General features: G+C 41.1%; 1 protein-coding gene across 1 annotated transcript in view; it reads right to left on the reverse strand.

The window, feature by feature from the left end:
• Positions 1–2957: 2957 nt before the first annotated feature.
• LOC117335715 (CWF19-like protein 1) overlaps positions 2958–16191 on the reverse strand; it is a 29967-nt gene continuing 16733 nt past the window's right edge. The window contains exons 11-15 of the mRNA XM_033895890.1: positions 9968–10083; positions 9612–9705; positions 6219–6332; positions 5438–5535; positions 2958–3547 (exon numbers count right to left, since the gene is read on the reverse strand). Of these exons, the coding sequence (XP_033751781.1) occupies positions 3406–3547; positions 5438–5535; positions 6219–6332; positions 9612–9705; positions 9968–10083 (564 nt within the window). The 3' untranslated portion in view covers positions 2958–3405. The remainder of the gene's footprint in view (positions 3548–5437; positions 5536–6218; positions 6333–9611; positions 9706–9967; positions 10084–16191) is intronic.

Below are 16191 nucleotides of genomic sequence, written 5' to 3' on the forward strand. Positions count from 1 at the left end.
GGATTATAAGTGGATGTCCCGACATGTTTCCTCATCTACGGATGATAATGGGATGTTCCGCCACGTATTTTTATCAACACCAACGTTTTGATCTTCAATTATGGCTTTCGTGTTGGATATTTCTTGAAACACTTCGCACACATGTCAATCACTTGACCATCAGTATAAAGTTTTTGCCATCTGCTTTCAAAACATCAAGCTACAAATTGTACTGGGGAAGTCCTATGTTTCTAGTATATTTTTTTGGTTTATTACACACACATCTCTCATTGTGAGAACCGTACTGTATTAAAATCTTCGTCAGATGCGATCTTATAAACAGAATAGAAGCGTTTTAATATAATATTTTAAATAATGTACATAAAAGCTAATTGCTTGAAGAAAATGTAAAAGGTAATGCCAAAAGAACAATGAGATTGGGGTATATGGGGTATATTGTTGCACGATTTGTAATGGAATATAATGTATCGAGTGTAAGGTCCTAATTATGATTAACAGCAACGGCCATTTATGGACATGGCCTCCATTCCGGCATTTCTTGTATACGTGCTACGGGTTGTCAAATATCAGGAAAGGCATATCAAAGTTTGGAGTACTACAGGGTGGTCTAAAGTTTGGAGTGTAACAAGGTGGTCTGTTATGTCTACTATCATTAAAGTTTGGAGTGTAACAAGGTGGTCTGTTATGTCCACTATTATTAAGTTTGGAGTGTAACAAGGTGGTCTGTTATGTCCACTATCATTAAAGTTTGGAGTGTAACAAGGTGGTCTGTTATGTCTACTATCATTAAAGTTTGGAGTGTAACAAGGTGGTCTGTTATGTCCACTATTATTAAGTTTGGAGTGTAACAAGGTGGTCTGTTATGTCCACTATTATTAAGTTTGGAGTGTAACAAGGTGGTCTGTTATGTCCACTATCATTAAAGTTTGGAGTGTAACAAGGTGGTCTGTTATGTCCACTATTATAAAAGTTTGGAGTGTAACAAGGTAGTCTGTTATGTCCACTATCATTAAAGTTTGGAGTGTAACAAGGTGGTCTGTTATGTCCACTATTATAAAAGTTTGGAGTGTAACAAGGTGGTCTGTTATATCCATTATTATAAAAGTTTGGGGTGTAACAAGGTGGTCTGTTATGTCCACTATTATAAAAGTTTGGAGTGTAACAAGGTGGTCTGTTATATCCATTATTATAAAAGTTTGGGGTGTAACAAGGTGGTCTGTTATGTCCACTATTATAAAAGTTTGGAGTGTAACAAGGTGGTCTGTTATATCCATTATTATAAAAGTTTGGAGTGTAACAAGGTGGTCTGTTATGTTCATTATCATTAAAGTTTGGAGTGTAACAAGGTGGTCTGTTATGTCTACTATCATTAAAGTTTGGAGTGTAACAAGGTGGTCTGTTATGTCCACTATTATTAAGTTTGGAGTGTAACAAGGTGGTCTGTTATATCCATTATTATAAAAGTTTGGAGTGTAACAAGGTGGTCTGTTATGTTCATTATCATTAAAGTTTGGAGTGTAACAAGGTGGTCTGTTATGTCTACTATCATTAAAGTTTGGAGTGTAACAAGGTGGTCTGTTATGTCCACTATTATTAAAGTTTGGAGTGTAACAAGGTGGTCTGTTATGTCCACTATCATTAAAGTTTGGAGTGTAACAAGGTGGTCTGTTATATCCATTATTATAAAAGTTTGAAGTGTAACAAGGTGGTCTGTTATGTCCACTACTATTAAAGTTTGGAGTGTAACAAGGTGGTCTGTTATATCCATTATTATAAAAGTTTGGAGTGTAACAAGGTGGTCTGTTATGTTCATTATCATTAAAGTTTGGAGTGTAACAAGGTGGTCTGTTATGTCTACTATCATTAAAGTTTGGAGTGTAACAAGGTGGTCTGTTATGTCCACTATCATTAAAGTTTGGAGTGTAACAAGGTGGTCTGTTATATCCACTATCATTAAAGTTTGGAGTGTAACAAGGTGGTCTGTTATGTCCACTATCATTAAAGTTTGGAGTGTAACAAGGTGATCTGTTATGTCCACTATCATTAAAGTTTGGGGTGTAACAAGGTGGTCTGTTATGTCCACTATCATTACAGTTTGGAGTGTAACAAGGTGGTCTGTTATGTCCACTACTATTAAAGTTAGGAGTGTAACAAGGTGGTCTGTTATGTCCACTATTATTAAAGTTTGGGGTGTAACAAGGTGGTCTGTTATGTCCACTATCATTAAAGTTTGGAGTGTAACAAGGTGGTCTGTTATGTCCTCTATTATTAAAGTTTGGAGTGTAACAAGGTGGTCTGTTATGTCCACTATCATTAAAGTTTGGAGTGTAACAAGGTGGTCTGTTATATCCACTATCATTAAAGTTTGGGGGTAACAAGGTGGTCTGTTATGTCCACTATTATAAAAGTTTGGAGTGTAACAAGGTGGTCTGTTATGTCCACTCGCATTCAACAAGTCATTGGGGTGACCCATCTAAGCCAAAAATAAACACTTTGCACAAAACGTAAAGTTTTCATCTTTAGGCAGAATTAGGGTAAGTGATAAAGCTCTCTTTACGCTGAATAATTTTGAATGGACTGAATATGGAAGACATTCAAAATGTCATTTGGTCACAAAATGGTTAAAACATAAATATTTTCGGTGGTTTACTTAGTGTTTTTAGTATTTTGGTATTAAGTTAATATTGATAATTAGTTTTTTAACTATTTTGTAACAATCTGCACTCTTAGCTTATTAATTTAGTTACATAATTAATTAGGCAAGTGCATCCTAGATTAATTTCGGTTAAATGTATAGCCAAGGTAACCAACTTTGACACAAAGAAATGTATTGGTGAGTGGTCTCTAATGGTGATATTATCGCATGACTCTTGTATATTTATGGCCCTATGGAGTCAACTTGATGTTCTATTCCTTCCACTGGAGGTTGTATCTGTAAATCAATCTCAGAAACTTGCTAATTGTTTAATTCTTCTTTATTTCACATCCTAATATGGTGGCTGGTCACTTTCCTGTTTTAAAAATCTTCATCACATTTCATGACGACCAAGAATAACAATGGTAAGTTATTAACACCACAAGGAATAAATACCTATTGGTCTGTGTTAATCCCTGTCATCCAACAACACCACAAATGAGAATGTTTGAGCACACTGACCATCGGTCAGTATAGATAAACTGTCTTCACTGGACATATCTAAATCAGACTCCTTGGGTTTACACTTGCCAATTTCCCTGGTATATGTCACATCTTTGATCACTTCCAGTTCATGAGATGTTTTCTTAAACAAGAAATTTTTATTTCCATATCTGTCAAGACACCTTTAAGCTGATATGTGCATATACTTTTCCAATGGAAGCACACTAAGTAATATAAGTCTCTTTCCAATTGTACGCTTTCTCAGGTCAAAAATCACAAATGTCAAACTCTGAGAAGACTGATTTAAAGTCTGAGGCCTGATCTGCTTCTCGCTCCTTGCTGACTTTACATGCTTTCCAATCAACACGCTCAGTCATGTTTAGTATTTGTGGACTCGCCAGCACATCCCTACAATATAGAATTCAGACCTTTAAGTAAAGATGGTTCACCCCCACATCTTATCATTTATAACGATGGTTCCCCCCCCCCCCCCCTCATTATCTAATGTTTTTCTCATACCAGTTTATCTAAAGAAATAAGTTTATTCAAACAAATGGGTGATTTTAAGTATCCTAAATACAATATGAAGGACAACAACAGTATCTATGTGATCTGTCTCCACATAGCTCTGATGGATCCGTGCTGGCACTTGCACAAAATGTCTTTATAATTTATGAATTATTAATGAGCCAAATCCAATAATCTGATTGGTTTCTTTAATGACTTTGGAAAATCTGACCAATCAGAAATGTTGTTTTATAAGTTCTTTGGTTTGTTTGGCAAGATGTCAGGAAAACAAATCATGCAGACATATAGGCACAATCATTCTGGTAAACCATATCAATTTTCATGTGAAGAAAGTCTCTATTAATAAGAAGCATTTTAATTGATCAATAAAGATATGAATATTCATGTCAAATTGAAAGTTTACAAGCCAGTGTTTCCCTGTGTCAAACGAGTGATATAATTTTATCATTCAAGGCAGACTTAAAAGCAAATTTGGTTTAATCACATCTGACTGGCCGAGAGGTGTAGACTTTTAAGGACTATGTATCCAAACTTCCTATTTTTTGTGTTACTCCCTAGGCCCCCTGCAGAGATCCACCTTTCCTTTATATAACTGAATTCTAAGGTCTTATGCATGCTTTAAAAGCTTCAGTTGAAATCCACATGTGTTCGTTATGATAGAACATGTATAAATGATGGGATCCCCACTCGATCAAATACTTATCAACAAGGATGGTGGCAGGTGATCAGTTGTAGTATGAATGAATCATTTAACCTGGCATTTCTGGCAAGTTTACAAGTAAAACCTGCCAATCAGGAGAGGAATTTCAATTACAGGTATTACCTGACAAACTGGAGAGTGAATTCATTTACAAGGTATTACCTGACAAACTGCAGAGTGAATTCATTTACAGGTATTACCTGACAAACTGGAGAGTGAATTCATTTACAAGGTATTACCTGACAAACTGGAGAGTGAATTCATTTACACGTATTACCTGACAAACTGGAGAGTGAATTCATTTACACGTATTACCTGACAAACTGGAGAGTGAATTCATTTACAAGGTATTACCTGACAAACTGGAGAGTGAATTCATTTACAAGGTATTACCTGACAAACTGCAGAGTGAATTCATTTACAGGTATTACCTGACAAACTGCAGAGTGAATTCATTTACAAGGTATTACCTGACAAACTGCAGAGTGAATTCATTTACACGTATTACCTGACAAACTGCAGAGTGAATTCATTTACACGTATTACCTGACAAACTGGAGAGTGAATTCATTTACAAGGAATTACCTGACAAACTGAAGATTGAATTGACAAACTGGAGAGTGAATTGACAAACTGGAGAGTGAATTCATTTACACGTATTACCTGACAAACTGGAGAGTGAATTCATTTACAAGGTATTACCTGACAAACTGGAGAGTGAATTCATTTACACGTATTACCTGCCAAACTGCAGAGTGAATTGGCAAACTGGAGAGTGAATTGACAAACTGGAGAGTGAATTGACAAACTGGACAGTGAATTGACAAACTGGACAGTGAATTCATTTACACGTATTACCTGACAAACTGGAGAGTGAATTAATTTACACGTATTACCTGACAAACTGGAGAGTGAATTCATTTACAGGTATTACCTGACAAACTGGAGATTGAATTGACAAACTGGAGAGGGAATTCATTTACAGGTATTACCTGCCAAACTGAAGATTGAATTGACAAACTGGAGAGTGAATTGACAAACTGGAGAGGGAATTCAATTCCAGTCATTACCTGCCAAACTGGAGAGGAAAGTTCTTTGATATCCTGTGTAAAAGCTTGTCTCCTGATGGTAATTCTGCATAAAAGTATGGAGCTCCTGGTGGTACGATCTGTAACACAAAATGATAATACAGTGGTTATGAACGACATGTATAGTAGGCTCTGAGATATAATAACTAGAACAATGGATATAAGTAAAAAGATATTAACCTCTGACTGTCTGTTTAGTTAAAATACATTTCACATGCCAAAAGCTTGGGTATTCACTGAAATGAACTAAAGGGACTAATACCAAAAAATCACTGAACTCAAAATATCATTCATAGAAGTATACAATTAAGATAAATGGGAATCCCAGACTCATGTGTCTTGCCTTTCCTTAAATGAGTCCTAAAACAAATAGGAATTCAGAAAATGATTGAGTTTGTTACATGTTTATTTATCATTGTGTACAAAATAACAAGTAACTTTGAATAATGATGAAGTTACTTTCCCATTCTAAAAATCCACAGTTTCATGTTTTTCAACCACACAACAGATCATTGTAACTAAACTCTCTATTTCTTCTCCCTTGTCATAGCTGAGGAGTGCCCTTTGCTCTAACATTATATCAAATGAGGTTGCCACAGCTACTATTCACTTTCTGAGAAACTGAGACAAGCATAACTTTTTAGTACAAGGCTAGTGTAAATGCTGATACTGACAAAAACGTTATTCCTTCGTATCAATTATGCTCCTTCACCCAAGTGAAACAAACCAGCTTTCACATTTCTCAATTTGTTAAAATATGTACCTGTTTTAAATCTGAATGCTTGGGAATCTCGAAAAGCTCAAATCCCTCTGACTGGGAGCATTCCATAAAGGCCTCTTTGATATCACAGATACAGTCAACTGGCACAGGTACAACCTATAACAGAGACAATATTGTATACACAGTCGACTGACACAGGTACAACCTAGAACAGAGACAATATTGTATACATAGTCGACTGACACAGGTACAACCTAGAACAGAAACAATATTGTATACACCATCGACTGACAGGTACAACCTAGAACAGAGACAATATTGTATACATAGTCGACTGACACAGGTACAACCTAGAACAGAAACAATATTTTATACACCATCGACTGACAGGTACAACCTAGAACAGAGACAATATTGTATACACAGTCGACTGACACAGGTACAACCTAGAACAGAAACAATATTGTATACACCATCGACTGACAGGTACAACCTAGAACAGACACAATATTGTATACATAGTCGACTGACAGGTACAACCTAGAACAGAGACAATATTGTATACACAGTCGACTGACACAGGTACAACCTAGAACAGAAACAATATTGTATACACCATTGACTGACAGGTACAACCTAGAACAGAGACAATATTGTATACAGTCGACTGACACAGGTACAGCCTAGAACAGAGACAATATTGTATACACAGTCGACTGACACAGGTACAACCTAGAACAGAGACAATATTGTATACACAGTCGACTGACACAGGTACAACCTAGAACAGAGACAATATTGTATACACAGTCGACTGACACAGGTACAGCCTAGAACAGAGACAATATTGTATACACCATCGACTGACAGGTACAACCTAGAACAGAGACAATATTGTATACACAGTCGACTGACACAGGTACAACCTAGAACAGACACAATATTGTATACACAGTCGACTGACACAGGTACAACCTAGAACAGACACAATATTGTATACACCATCGACTGACATGTACAACCTAGAACAGACACAATATTGTATACACAGTCGCTTGACACAGGTACAACCTAGAACAGAGACAATATTGTATACAGTCGACTGACACAGGTACAACCTAGAACAGAGACAATATTGTATATACAGTCGACTGACACAGGTACAACCTAGAACAGAGACAATATTGTATACACAGCCGACTGACACAGGTACAACCTAGAACAGAGACAATATTGTATACACAGCCGACTGACACAGGTACAACCTAGAACAGAGACAATATTGTATACACAGCCGACTGACACAGGTACAACCTAGAACAGAGACAATATTGTATACACAGTCGACTGACATGTACAACCTAGAACAGAGACAATATTGTATACAGTCGACTGACACAGGTACAACCTAGAACACAGACAATATTGTATATACAGTCGACTGACAGGTACAACCTAGAACAGAGACAATATTGTATACAGTCGACTGACACAGGTACAACCTAGAACAGAGACAATATTGTATACACAGTCGACTGACACAGGTACAACCTAGAACAGAGACAATATTGTATACACAGTCGACTGACACAGGTACAACCTAGAACAGAGACAATATTGTATACACAGTCGACTGACACAGGTACAGCCTAGAACAGAGACAATATTGTATACACCATCGACTGACAGGTACAACCTAGAACAGAGACAATATTGTATACATAGTCGACTGACAGGTACAACTTAGAACAGAGACAATATTGTATACAGTCGACTGACACAGGTACAACCTAGAACAGAGACAATATTGTATATACAGTCGACTGACAGGTACAACCTAGAACAGAGACAATATTGTATACAGTCGACTGACACAGGTACAACCTAGAACAGAGACAATATTGTATACAGTCGACTGACACAGGTACAGCCTAGAACAGAGACAATATTGTATACACCATCGACTGACAGGTACAACCTAGAACAGAGACAATATTGTATACATAGTCGACTGACAGGTACAACTTAGAACAGAGACAATATTGTATACAGTCGACTGACACAGGTACAACCTAGAACAGAGACAATATTGTATATACAGTCGACTGACAGGTACAACCTAGAACAGAGACAATATTGTATACAGTCGACTGACACAGGTACAACCTAGAACAGAGACAATATTGTATACAGTCGACTGACACAGGTACAGCCTAGAACAGAGACAATATTGTATACACAGTCGACTGACTCCGGTACAACATAGAACAGAGACAATATTGTATACACAGTCGCTTGACACAGGTACAACCTAGAACAGAGACAATATTGTATACACAGTCGACTGACACAGGTACAACCTAGAACAGAGACAATATTGTATACACAGTCGACTGACACAGGTACAACCTAGAACAGACACAATATTGTATACACAGTCGACTGACACAGGTACAACCTAGAACAGACACAATATTGTATACACCATCGACTGACATGTACAACCTAGAACAGACACAATATTGTATACACAGTCGCTTGACACAGGTACAACCTAGAACAGAGACAATATTGTATACAGTCGACTGACACAGGTACAACCTAGAACAGAGACAATATTGTATATACAGTCGACTGACACAGGTACAACCTAGAACAGAGACAATATTGTATACACAGCCGACTGACACAGGTACAACCTAGAACAGAGACAATATTGTATACACAGCCGACTGACACAGGTACAACCTAGAACAGAGACAATATTGTATACACAGCCGACTGACACAGGTACAACCTAGAACAGAGACAATATTGTATACACAGTCGACTGACATGTACAACCTAGAACAGAGACAATATTGTATACACAGTCGACTGACATGTACAACCTAGAACAGAGACAATATTGTATACACAGTTGACTGACACAGGTACAACCTAGAACAGAGACAATATTGTATACACAGTCGACTGACACAGGTACAACCTAGAACAGAGACAATATTGTATATACAGTCGACTGACAGGTACAACCTGTAACGGAGACGATATTGTATAAACAGTCAACTGACACAGGTACAATGTAGCAAAGATGTAAAGTTGGAAACATGAAGATAAGAAACAAAAATAGTTATCACAATTTGAATTAATGAAATCTTAGTGAGAGCCAACAAGAATAAACACACAAAGAATTAACTTGAACCAATAGCTGATAAATGGACAGAGTTATCTCCCCTGATTGATATAGTGAACCTAAATCTATTCCCTAAAAATAGATTGTTATATTAACGTTATGTTCAATTATGTCATGACTAATTCTGCTGTCTGGCATAAGTAAAATCTTACCATAATTCATGTTCGCCTTTATTCAATCAACATATATTATTTTTATAAAACATACTATTAACATTTGTAACTTTTAAACAGACAAACCTGGATCTGGAGATGTTGTGTCCTGTAATTTCTCTCAAAGAAAACAACAGCTTTCCCCAAGGATTTATAACATTTCTTCAGTGCTGCCTTGTACCTGAAAATACACAGTACAGTATAACTACAATGGTATCTTCAGTCTGGGACAAGAGTTTCTATTCGGTATATTAGAAACAAAAGGACATTCACCAAATATAGTTTGTTATATTGACATGTTCAATTATGTCATGAGTAATTCAGCTGACAACCAAAATTGTATTCTAAATTACAATATGTTTTTCTTAAAAACAATTAACATCAGTCATAATGTCAATTGTTATAAAACTGAATTTGAGGGCTGTATTTGTTTGAGAACTTACTTATCAATCTCCTCCAGAACCTCAGAGGGAGCCAACACAGTAGACTGGTGATGACCAATGGGCAGTATCAAAATGTGATCTTCAACCAACCCTCCTTTGGCCAGGGCCAGGTAGTTCTGTAACATACAACAGTCATTAAATCTACCAACCCTCCTTTGGTCGGGCCAGGTAGTTCTATAATATATAACACTCCCTAAGTCTACCAACCCTCCTTTGGTCAGGGCCGGGTAGTTCTGTAACATACAACACTCCCTAAGTCTACCAACCCTCCTTCGGCCAGGGCCAGGTAGTTCTGTAACATACAACACTCCCTAAGTCTACCAACCCTCCTTTGGTCAGGTAGTTCTGTAACATACAACACTCCCTAAGTCTACCAACCCTCCTTTGGTCAGGTAGTTCTGTAACATACAACACTCCCTAAGTCTACCAACCCTCCTTTGGTCAGGTAGTTCTGTAACATACAACACTCCCTAAGTCTACCAACCCTCCTTTGGTCAGGTAGTTCTGTAACATACAACACTCCCTAAGTCTACCAATCCTCCTTTGGCCAGTTAGTTCTGTAACATACAATACTCCCTAAGTCTACCAGCCCTCCTTCGGCCAGGGCCAGGTAGTTTTGTAACATACAACACTCCCTAAGTCTACCAACCCTCCTTTGGCCAGGGCCAGGTAGTTCTGTAACATACAACACTCCCTAAGTCTACCAGGCCTACTTTGGTCTGAGCCAGATAGTTCTGTAACATACAACAGTCCCTAAGTCTACCAACCCTCCTTTGGTCAGGTAGTTCTGTAACATACAACAGTCCCTAAGTCTACCAACCCTCCACTGGTCTGGGCCAGGTAGTTCTGTAACATACAACACTACTTAAGTCTACCAACCCTCCACTGGTCTGGGCCGGGTAGTTCTGTAACATACAACACTCCCTAAGTCTACCAACCCTCCTTTGGCCAGGGCCAGGTAGTTCTGTAACATACAACACTCCCTAAGTCTACCAGGCCTACTTTGGTCTGGGCCAGATAGTTCTGTAACATACAACAGTCCCTAAGTCTACCAACCCTCCTTTGGTCAGGTAGTTCTGTAACATACAACAGTCCCTAAGTCTACCAACCCTCCACTGGTCTGGGCCAGGTAGTTCTGTAACATACAACACTACTCAAGTCTACCAACCCTCCACTGGTCTGGGCCGGGTAGTTCTGTAACATACAACACTCCCTAAGTCTACCAACCCTCCTTTGGTCAGGTAGTTCTGTAACATACAACAGTCCCTAAGTCTACCAACCCTTCTTTGGTCAGGTAGTTCTGTAACATACAACAGTCCCTAAGTCTACCAACCCTCCTTTGGTCAGGTAGTTCTGTAACATACAACACTCCCTAAGTCTACCAACCCTCCTTTGGTCTGGGCCAGATAGTTCTGTAACATACAACAGTCCCTAAGTCTACCAACCCTCCTTTGGTCAGGTAGTTCTGTAACATACAACAGTCCCTAAGTCTACCAACCCTCCACTGGTCAGGGCCGGGTAGTTCTGTAACATACAACACTCCCTAAGTCTACCAGCCCTCCTTCGGCCAGGGCCGGGTAGTTTTGTAACATACAACACTCCCTAAGTCTACCAACCCTCCTTTGGCCAGGGCCAGGTAATTCTGTAACATACAACACTCCCTAAGTCTACCAGCCCTACTTTGGCCAGGGCCAGATAGTTCTGTAACATACAACAGTCCCTAAGTCTACCAACCCTCCTTTGGTCAGGTAGTTCTGTAACATACAACACTCCTCAAGTCTACCAACCCTCCACTGGTCTGGGCCAGGTAGTTCTGTAACATACAACAGTCCCTAAGTCTACCAACCCTCCTTTGGTCAGGTAGTTCTGTAACATACAACACTCCCTAAGTCTACCAACCCTTCTTTGGCCAGTTAGTTCTGTAACATACAACTCCCTAAGTCTACCAACCCTCCTTTCGTCTGGGCCAGAAAGTTCTGTAACATACAACACTCCCTAAGTCTACCAACCCTCCTTTGGTCTGGGCCGGGTAGTTCTGTAACATACAACACTCCCTAAGTCTACCAACCCTCCTTTGGTCAGGTAGTTCTGTAACATACAACAGTCCCTAAGTCTACCAACCCTCCACTGGTCAGGGCCGGGTAGTTCTGTAACATACAACACTCCCTAAGTCTACCAGCCCTCCTTCGGCCAGGGCCGGGTAGTTCTGTAACATACAACAGTCCCTAAGTCTACCAACCCTCCACTGGTCTGGGCCAGGTAGTTCTGTAACATACAACACTACTTAAGTCTACCAACCCTCCACTGGTCTGGGCCGGGTAGTTCTGTAACATACAACACTCCCTAAGTCTACCAACCCTCCTTTGGTCAGGTAGTTCTGTAACATACAACACTCCCTAAGTCTACCAACCCTCCACTGGTCTGGGCCGGGTAGTTCTGTAACATACAACACTCCCTAAGTCTACCAACCCTCCTTTGGTCAGTTAGTTCTGTAACATACAACACTCCCTAAGTCTACCAATCCTCATTTGGTCAGGACCAGGTAGTTCTGTAACATACAACACTCCCTAAGTCTACCAACCCTTCTTTGGCCAGTTAGTTCTGTAACATACAACTCCCTAAGTCTACCAACCCTCCTTTGGCCAGTTAGTTCTGTAACATACAACAGTCCCTAAGTCTACCAACCCTTTGGCCACGGCCGGGTAGTTCTGTAACATACAACACTCCCTAAGTCTACAAGCCCTTTGGCCAGGGCCAGGTAGTTCTGTAACATACAACACTCCCTAAGTCTACCAACCCTCCTTCGGCCAGGGCCATGTAGTTCTGTAACATACAACACTCCCTAAGTCTACCAACCCTCCTTTGGTCAGGTAGTTCTGTAACATACAACACTCCCTAAGTCTACCAACCCTCCTTTGGTCAGGTAGTTCTGTAACATACAACAGTCCCTAAGTCTACCAACCCTCCACTGGTCAGGGCCGGGTAGTTCTGTAACATACAACACTCCCTAAGTCTACCAGCCCTCCTTCGGCCAGGGCCGGGTAGTTTTGTAACATACAACACTCCCTAAGTCTACCAACCCTCCTTTGGCCAGGGCCAGGTAGTTCTGTAACATACAACACTCCCTAAGTCTACCAGCCCTACTTTGGCCAGGGCCAGATAGTTCTGTAACATACAACAGTCCCTAAGTCTACCAACCCTCCTTTGGTCAGGTAGTTCTGTAACATACAACACTCCCTAAGTCTACCAACCCTCCACTGGTCTGGGTCAGGTAGTTCTGTAACATACAACACTCCCTAAGTCTACCAACCCTCCTTTGGTCAGGTAGTTCTGTAACATACAACACTCCCTAAGTCTACCAACCCTTCTTTGGCCAGTTAGTTCTGTAACATACAACTCCCTAAGTCTACCAACCCTCCTTTGGTCTGGGCCAGAAAGTTCTGTAACATACAACACTCCCTAAGTCTACCAACCCTCCTTTGGTCTGGGCCGGGTAGTTCTGTAACATACAACACTCCCTAAGTCTACCAATCCTCATTTGGTCAGGACCAGGTAGTTCTGTAACATACAACACTCCCTAAGTCTACCAACCCTTCTTTGGCCAGTTAGTTCTGTAACATACAACTCCCTAAGTCTACCAACCCTCCTTTGGCCAGTTAGTTCTGTAACATACAACTCCCTAAGTCTACCAATCCTCATTTGGCCAGGGCCGGGTAGTTCTGTAACATACAACAGTCCCTAAGTCTACCAACCCTTTGGCCACGGCCGGGTAGTTCTGTAACATACAACACTCCCTAAGTCTACAAGCCCTTTGGCCAGGGCCAGGTAGTTCTGTAACATACAACACTCCCTAAGTCTACCAACCCTCCTTCGGCCAGGGCCATGTAGTTCTGTAACATACAACACTCCCTAAGTCTACCAACCCTCCTTTGGTCAGGTAGTTCTGTAACATACAACACTCCCTAAGTCTACCAACCCTCCTTTGGTCAGGTAGTTCTGTAACATACAACAGTCCCTAAGTCTACCAACCCTCCACTGGTCAGGGCCGGGTAGTTCTGTAACATACAACACTCCCTAAGTCTACCAGCCCTCCTTCGGCCAGGGCCAGGTAGTTTTGTAACATACAACACTCCCTAAGTCTACCAACCCTCCTTTGGCCAGGGCCAGGTAGTTCTGTAACATACAACACTCCCTAAGTCTACCAGCCCTACTTTGGCCAGGGCCAGATAGTTCTGTAACATACAACAGTCCCTAAGTCTACCAACCCTCCTTTGGTCAGGTAGTTCTGTAACATACAACACTCCCTAAGTCTACCAACCCTCCACTGGTCTGAGCCAGGTAGTTCTGTAACATACAACAGTCCCTAAGTCTACCAACCCTCCTTTGGTCAGGTAGTTCTGTAACATACAACACTCCCTAAGTCTACCAACCCTTCTTTGGCCAGTTAGTTCTGTAACATACAACTCCCTAAGTCTACCAACCCTCCTTTGGTCTGGGCCAGAAAGTTCTGTAACATACAACACTCCCTAAGTCTACCAACCCTCCTTTGGTCTGGGCCGGGTAGTTCTGTAACATACAACACTCCCTAAGTCTACCAACCCTCCTTTGGTCAGGTAGTTCTGTAACATACAACAGTCCCTAAGTCTACCAACCCTCCACTGGTCAGGGCCAGATAGTTCTGTAACATACAACAGTCCCTAAGTCTACCAGCCCTCCTTCGGCCAGGGCCGGGTAGTTCTGTAACATACAACAGTCCCTAAGTCTACCAACCCTACTTTGGTCAGGTAGTTCTGTAACATACAACACTCCCTAAGTCTACCAACCCTCCACTGGTCTGGGCCAGGTAGTTCTGTAACATACAACACTACTTAAGTCTACCAACCCTCCACTGGTCTGGGCCGGGTAGTTCTGTAACATACAACACTCCCTAAGTCTACCAACCCTCCTTTGGTCAGGTAGTTCTGTAACATACAACAGTCCCTAAGTCTACCAACCCTTCTTTGGTCAGGTAGTTCTGTAACATACAACAGTCCCTAAGTCTACCAACCCTCCTTTGGTCAGGTAGTTCTGTAACATACAACACTCCCTAAGTCTACCAACCCTCCTTTGGTCTGGGCCAGATAGTTCTGTAACATACAACAGTCCCTAAGTCTACCAACCCTCCTTTGGTCAGGTAGTTCTGTAACATACAACAGTCCCTAAGTCTACCAACCCTCCACTGGTCAGGGCCGGGTAGTTCTGTAACATACAACACTCCCTAAGTCTACCAGCCCTCCTTCGGCCAGGGCCGGGTAGTTTTGTAACATACAACACTCCCTAAGTCTACCAACCCTCCACTGGTCAGGGCCGGGTAGTTCTGTAACATACAACACTCCCTAAGTCTACCAGCCCTCCTTCGGCAAGGGCCGGGTAGTTTTGTAACATACAACACTCCCTAAGTCTACCAACCCTCCTTTGGTCAGGTAGTTCTGTAACATACAACAGTCCCTAAGTCTACCAACCCTCCTTTGGTCAGGTAGTTCTGTAACATACAACACTCCCTAAGTCTACCAACCCTCCTTTGGTCTGGGCCAGATAGTTCTGTAACATACAACAGTCCCTAAGTCTACCAACCCTCCTTTGGTCAGGTAGTTCTGTAACATACAACAGTCCCTAAGTCTACCAACCCTCCACTGGTCAGGGCCGGGTAGTTCTGTAACATACAACACTCCCTAAGTCTACCAGCCCTCCTTCGGCCAGGGCCGGGTAGTTTTGTAACATACAACACTCCCTAAGTCTACCAACCCTTCACTGGTCAGGGCCGGGTAGTTCTGTAACATACAACACTCCCTAAGTCTACCAGCCCTCCTTCGGCAAGGGCCGGGTAGTTTTGTAACATACAACACTCCCTAAGTCTACCAACCCTCCTTTGGCCAGGGCCAGGTAGTTCTGTAACATACAACAGTCCCTAAGTCTACCAACCCTCCACTGGTCAGGGCCGGGTAGTTCTGTAACATACAACACTCCCTAAGTCTACCAGCCCTCCTTCGGCCAGGGCCGGGTAGTTTTGTAACATACAACACTCCCTAAGTCTACCAACCCTCCTTTGGCCAGGGCCAGGTAGTTCTGTAACATACAACACTCCCTAAGTCTACCAGCCCTACTTTGGCCAGGGCCAGATAGTTCTGTAACATACAACAGTCCCTAAGTCTACCAACCCTCCTTTGGTCAGGTAGTTCTGTAAC

This window comes from Pecten maximus, chromosome 10, assembly GCF_902652985.1.
Source record: "Pecten maximus chromosome 10, xPecMax1.1, whole genome shotgun sequence".
NCBI classification, from domain to species: Eukaryota; Metazoa; Mollusca; class Bivalvia; order Pectinida; family Pectinidae; genus Pecten; species Pecten maximus.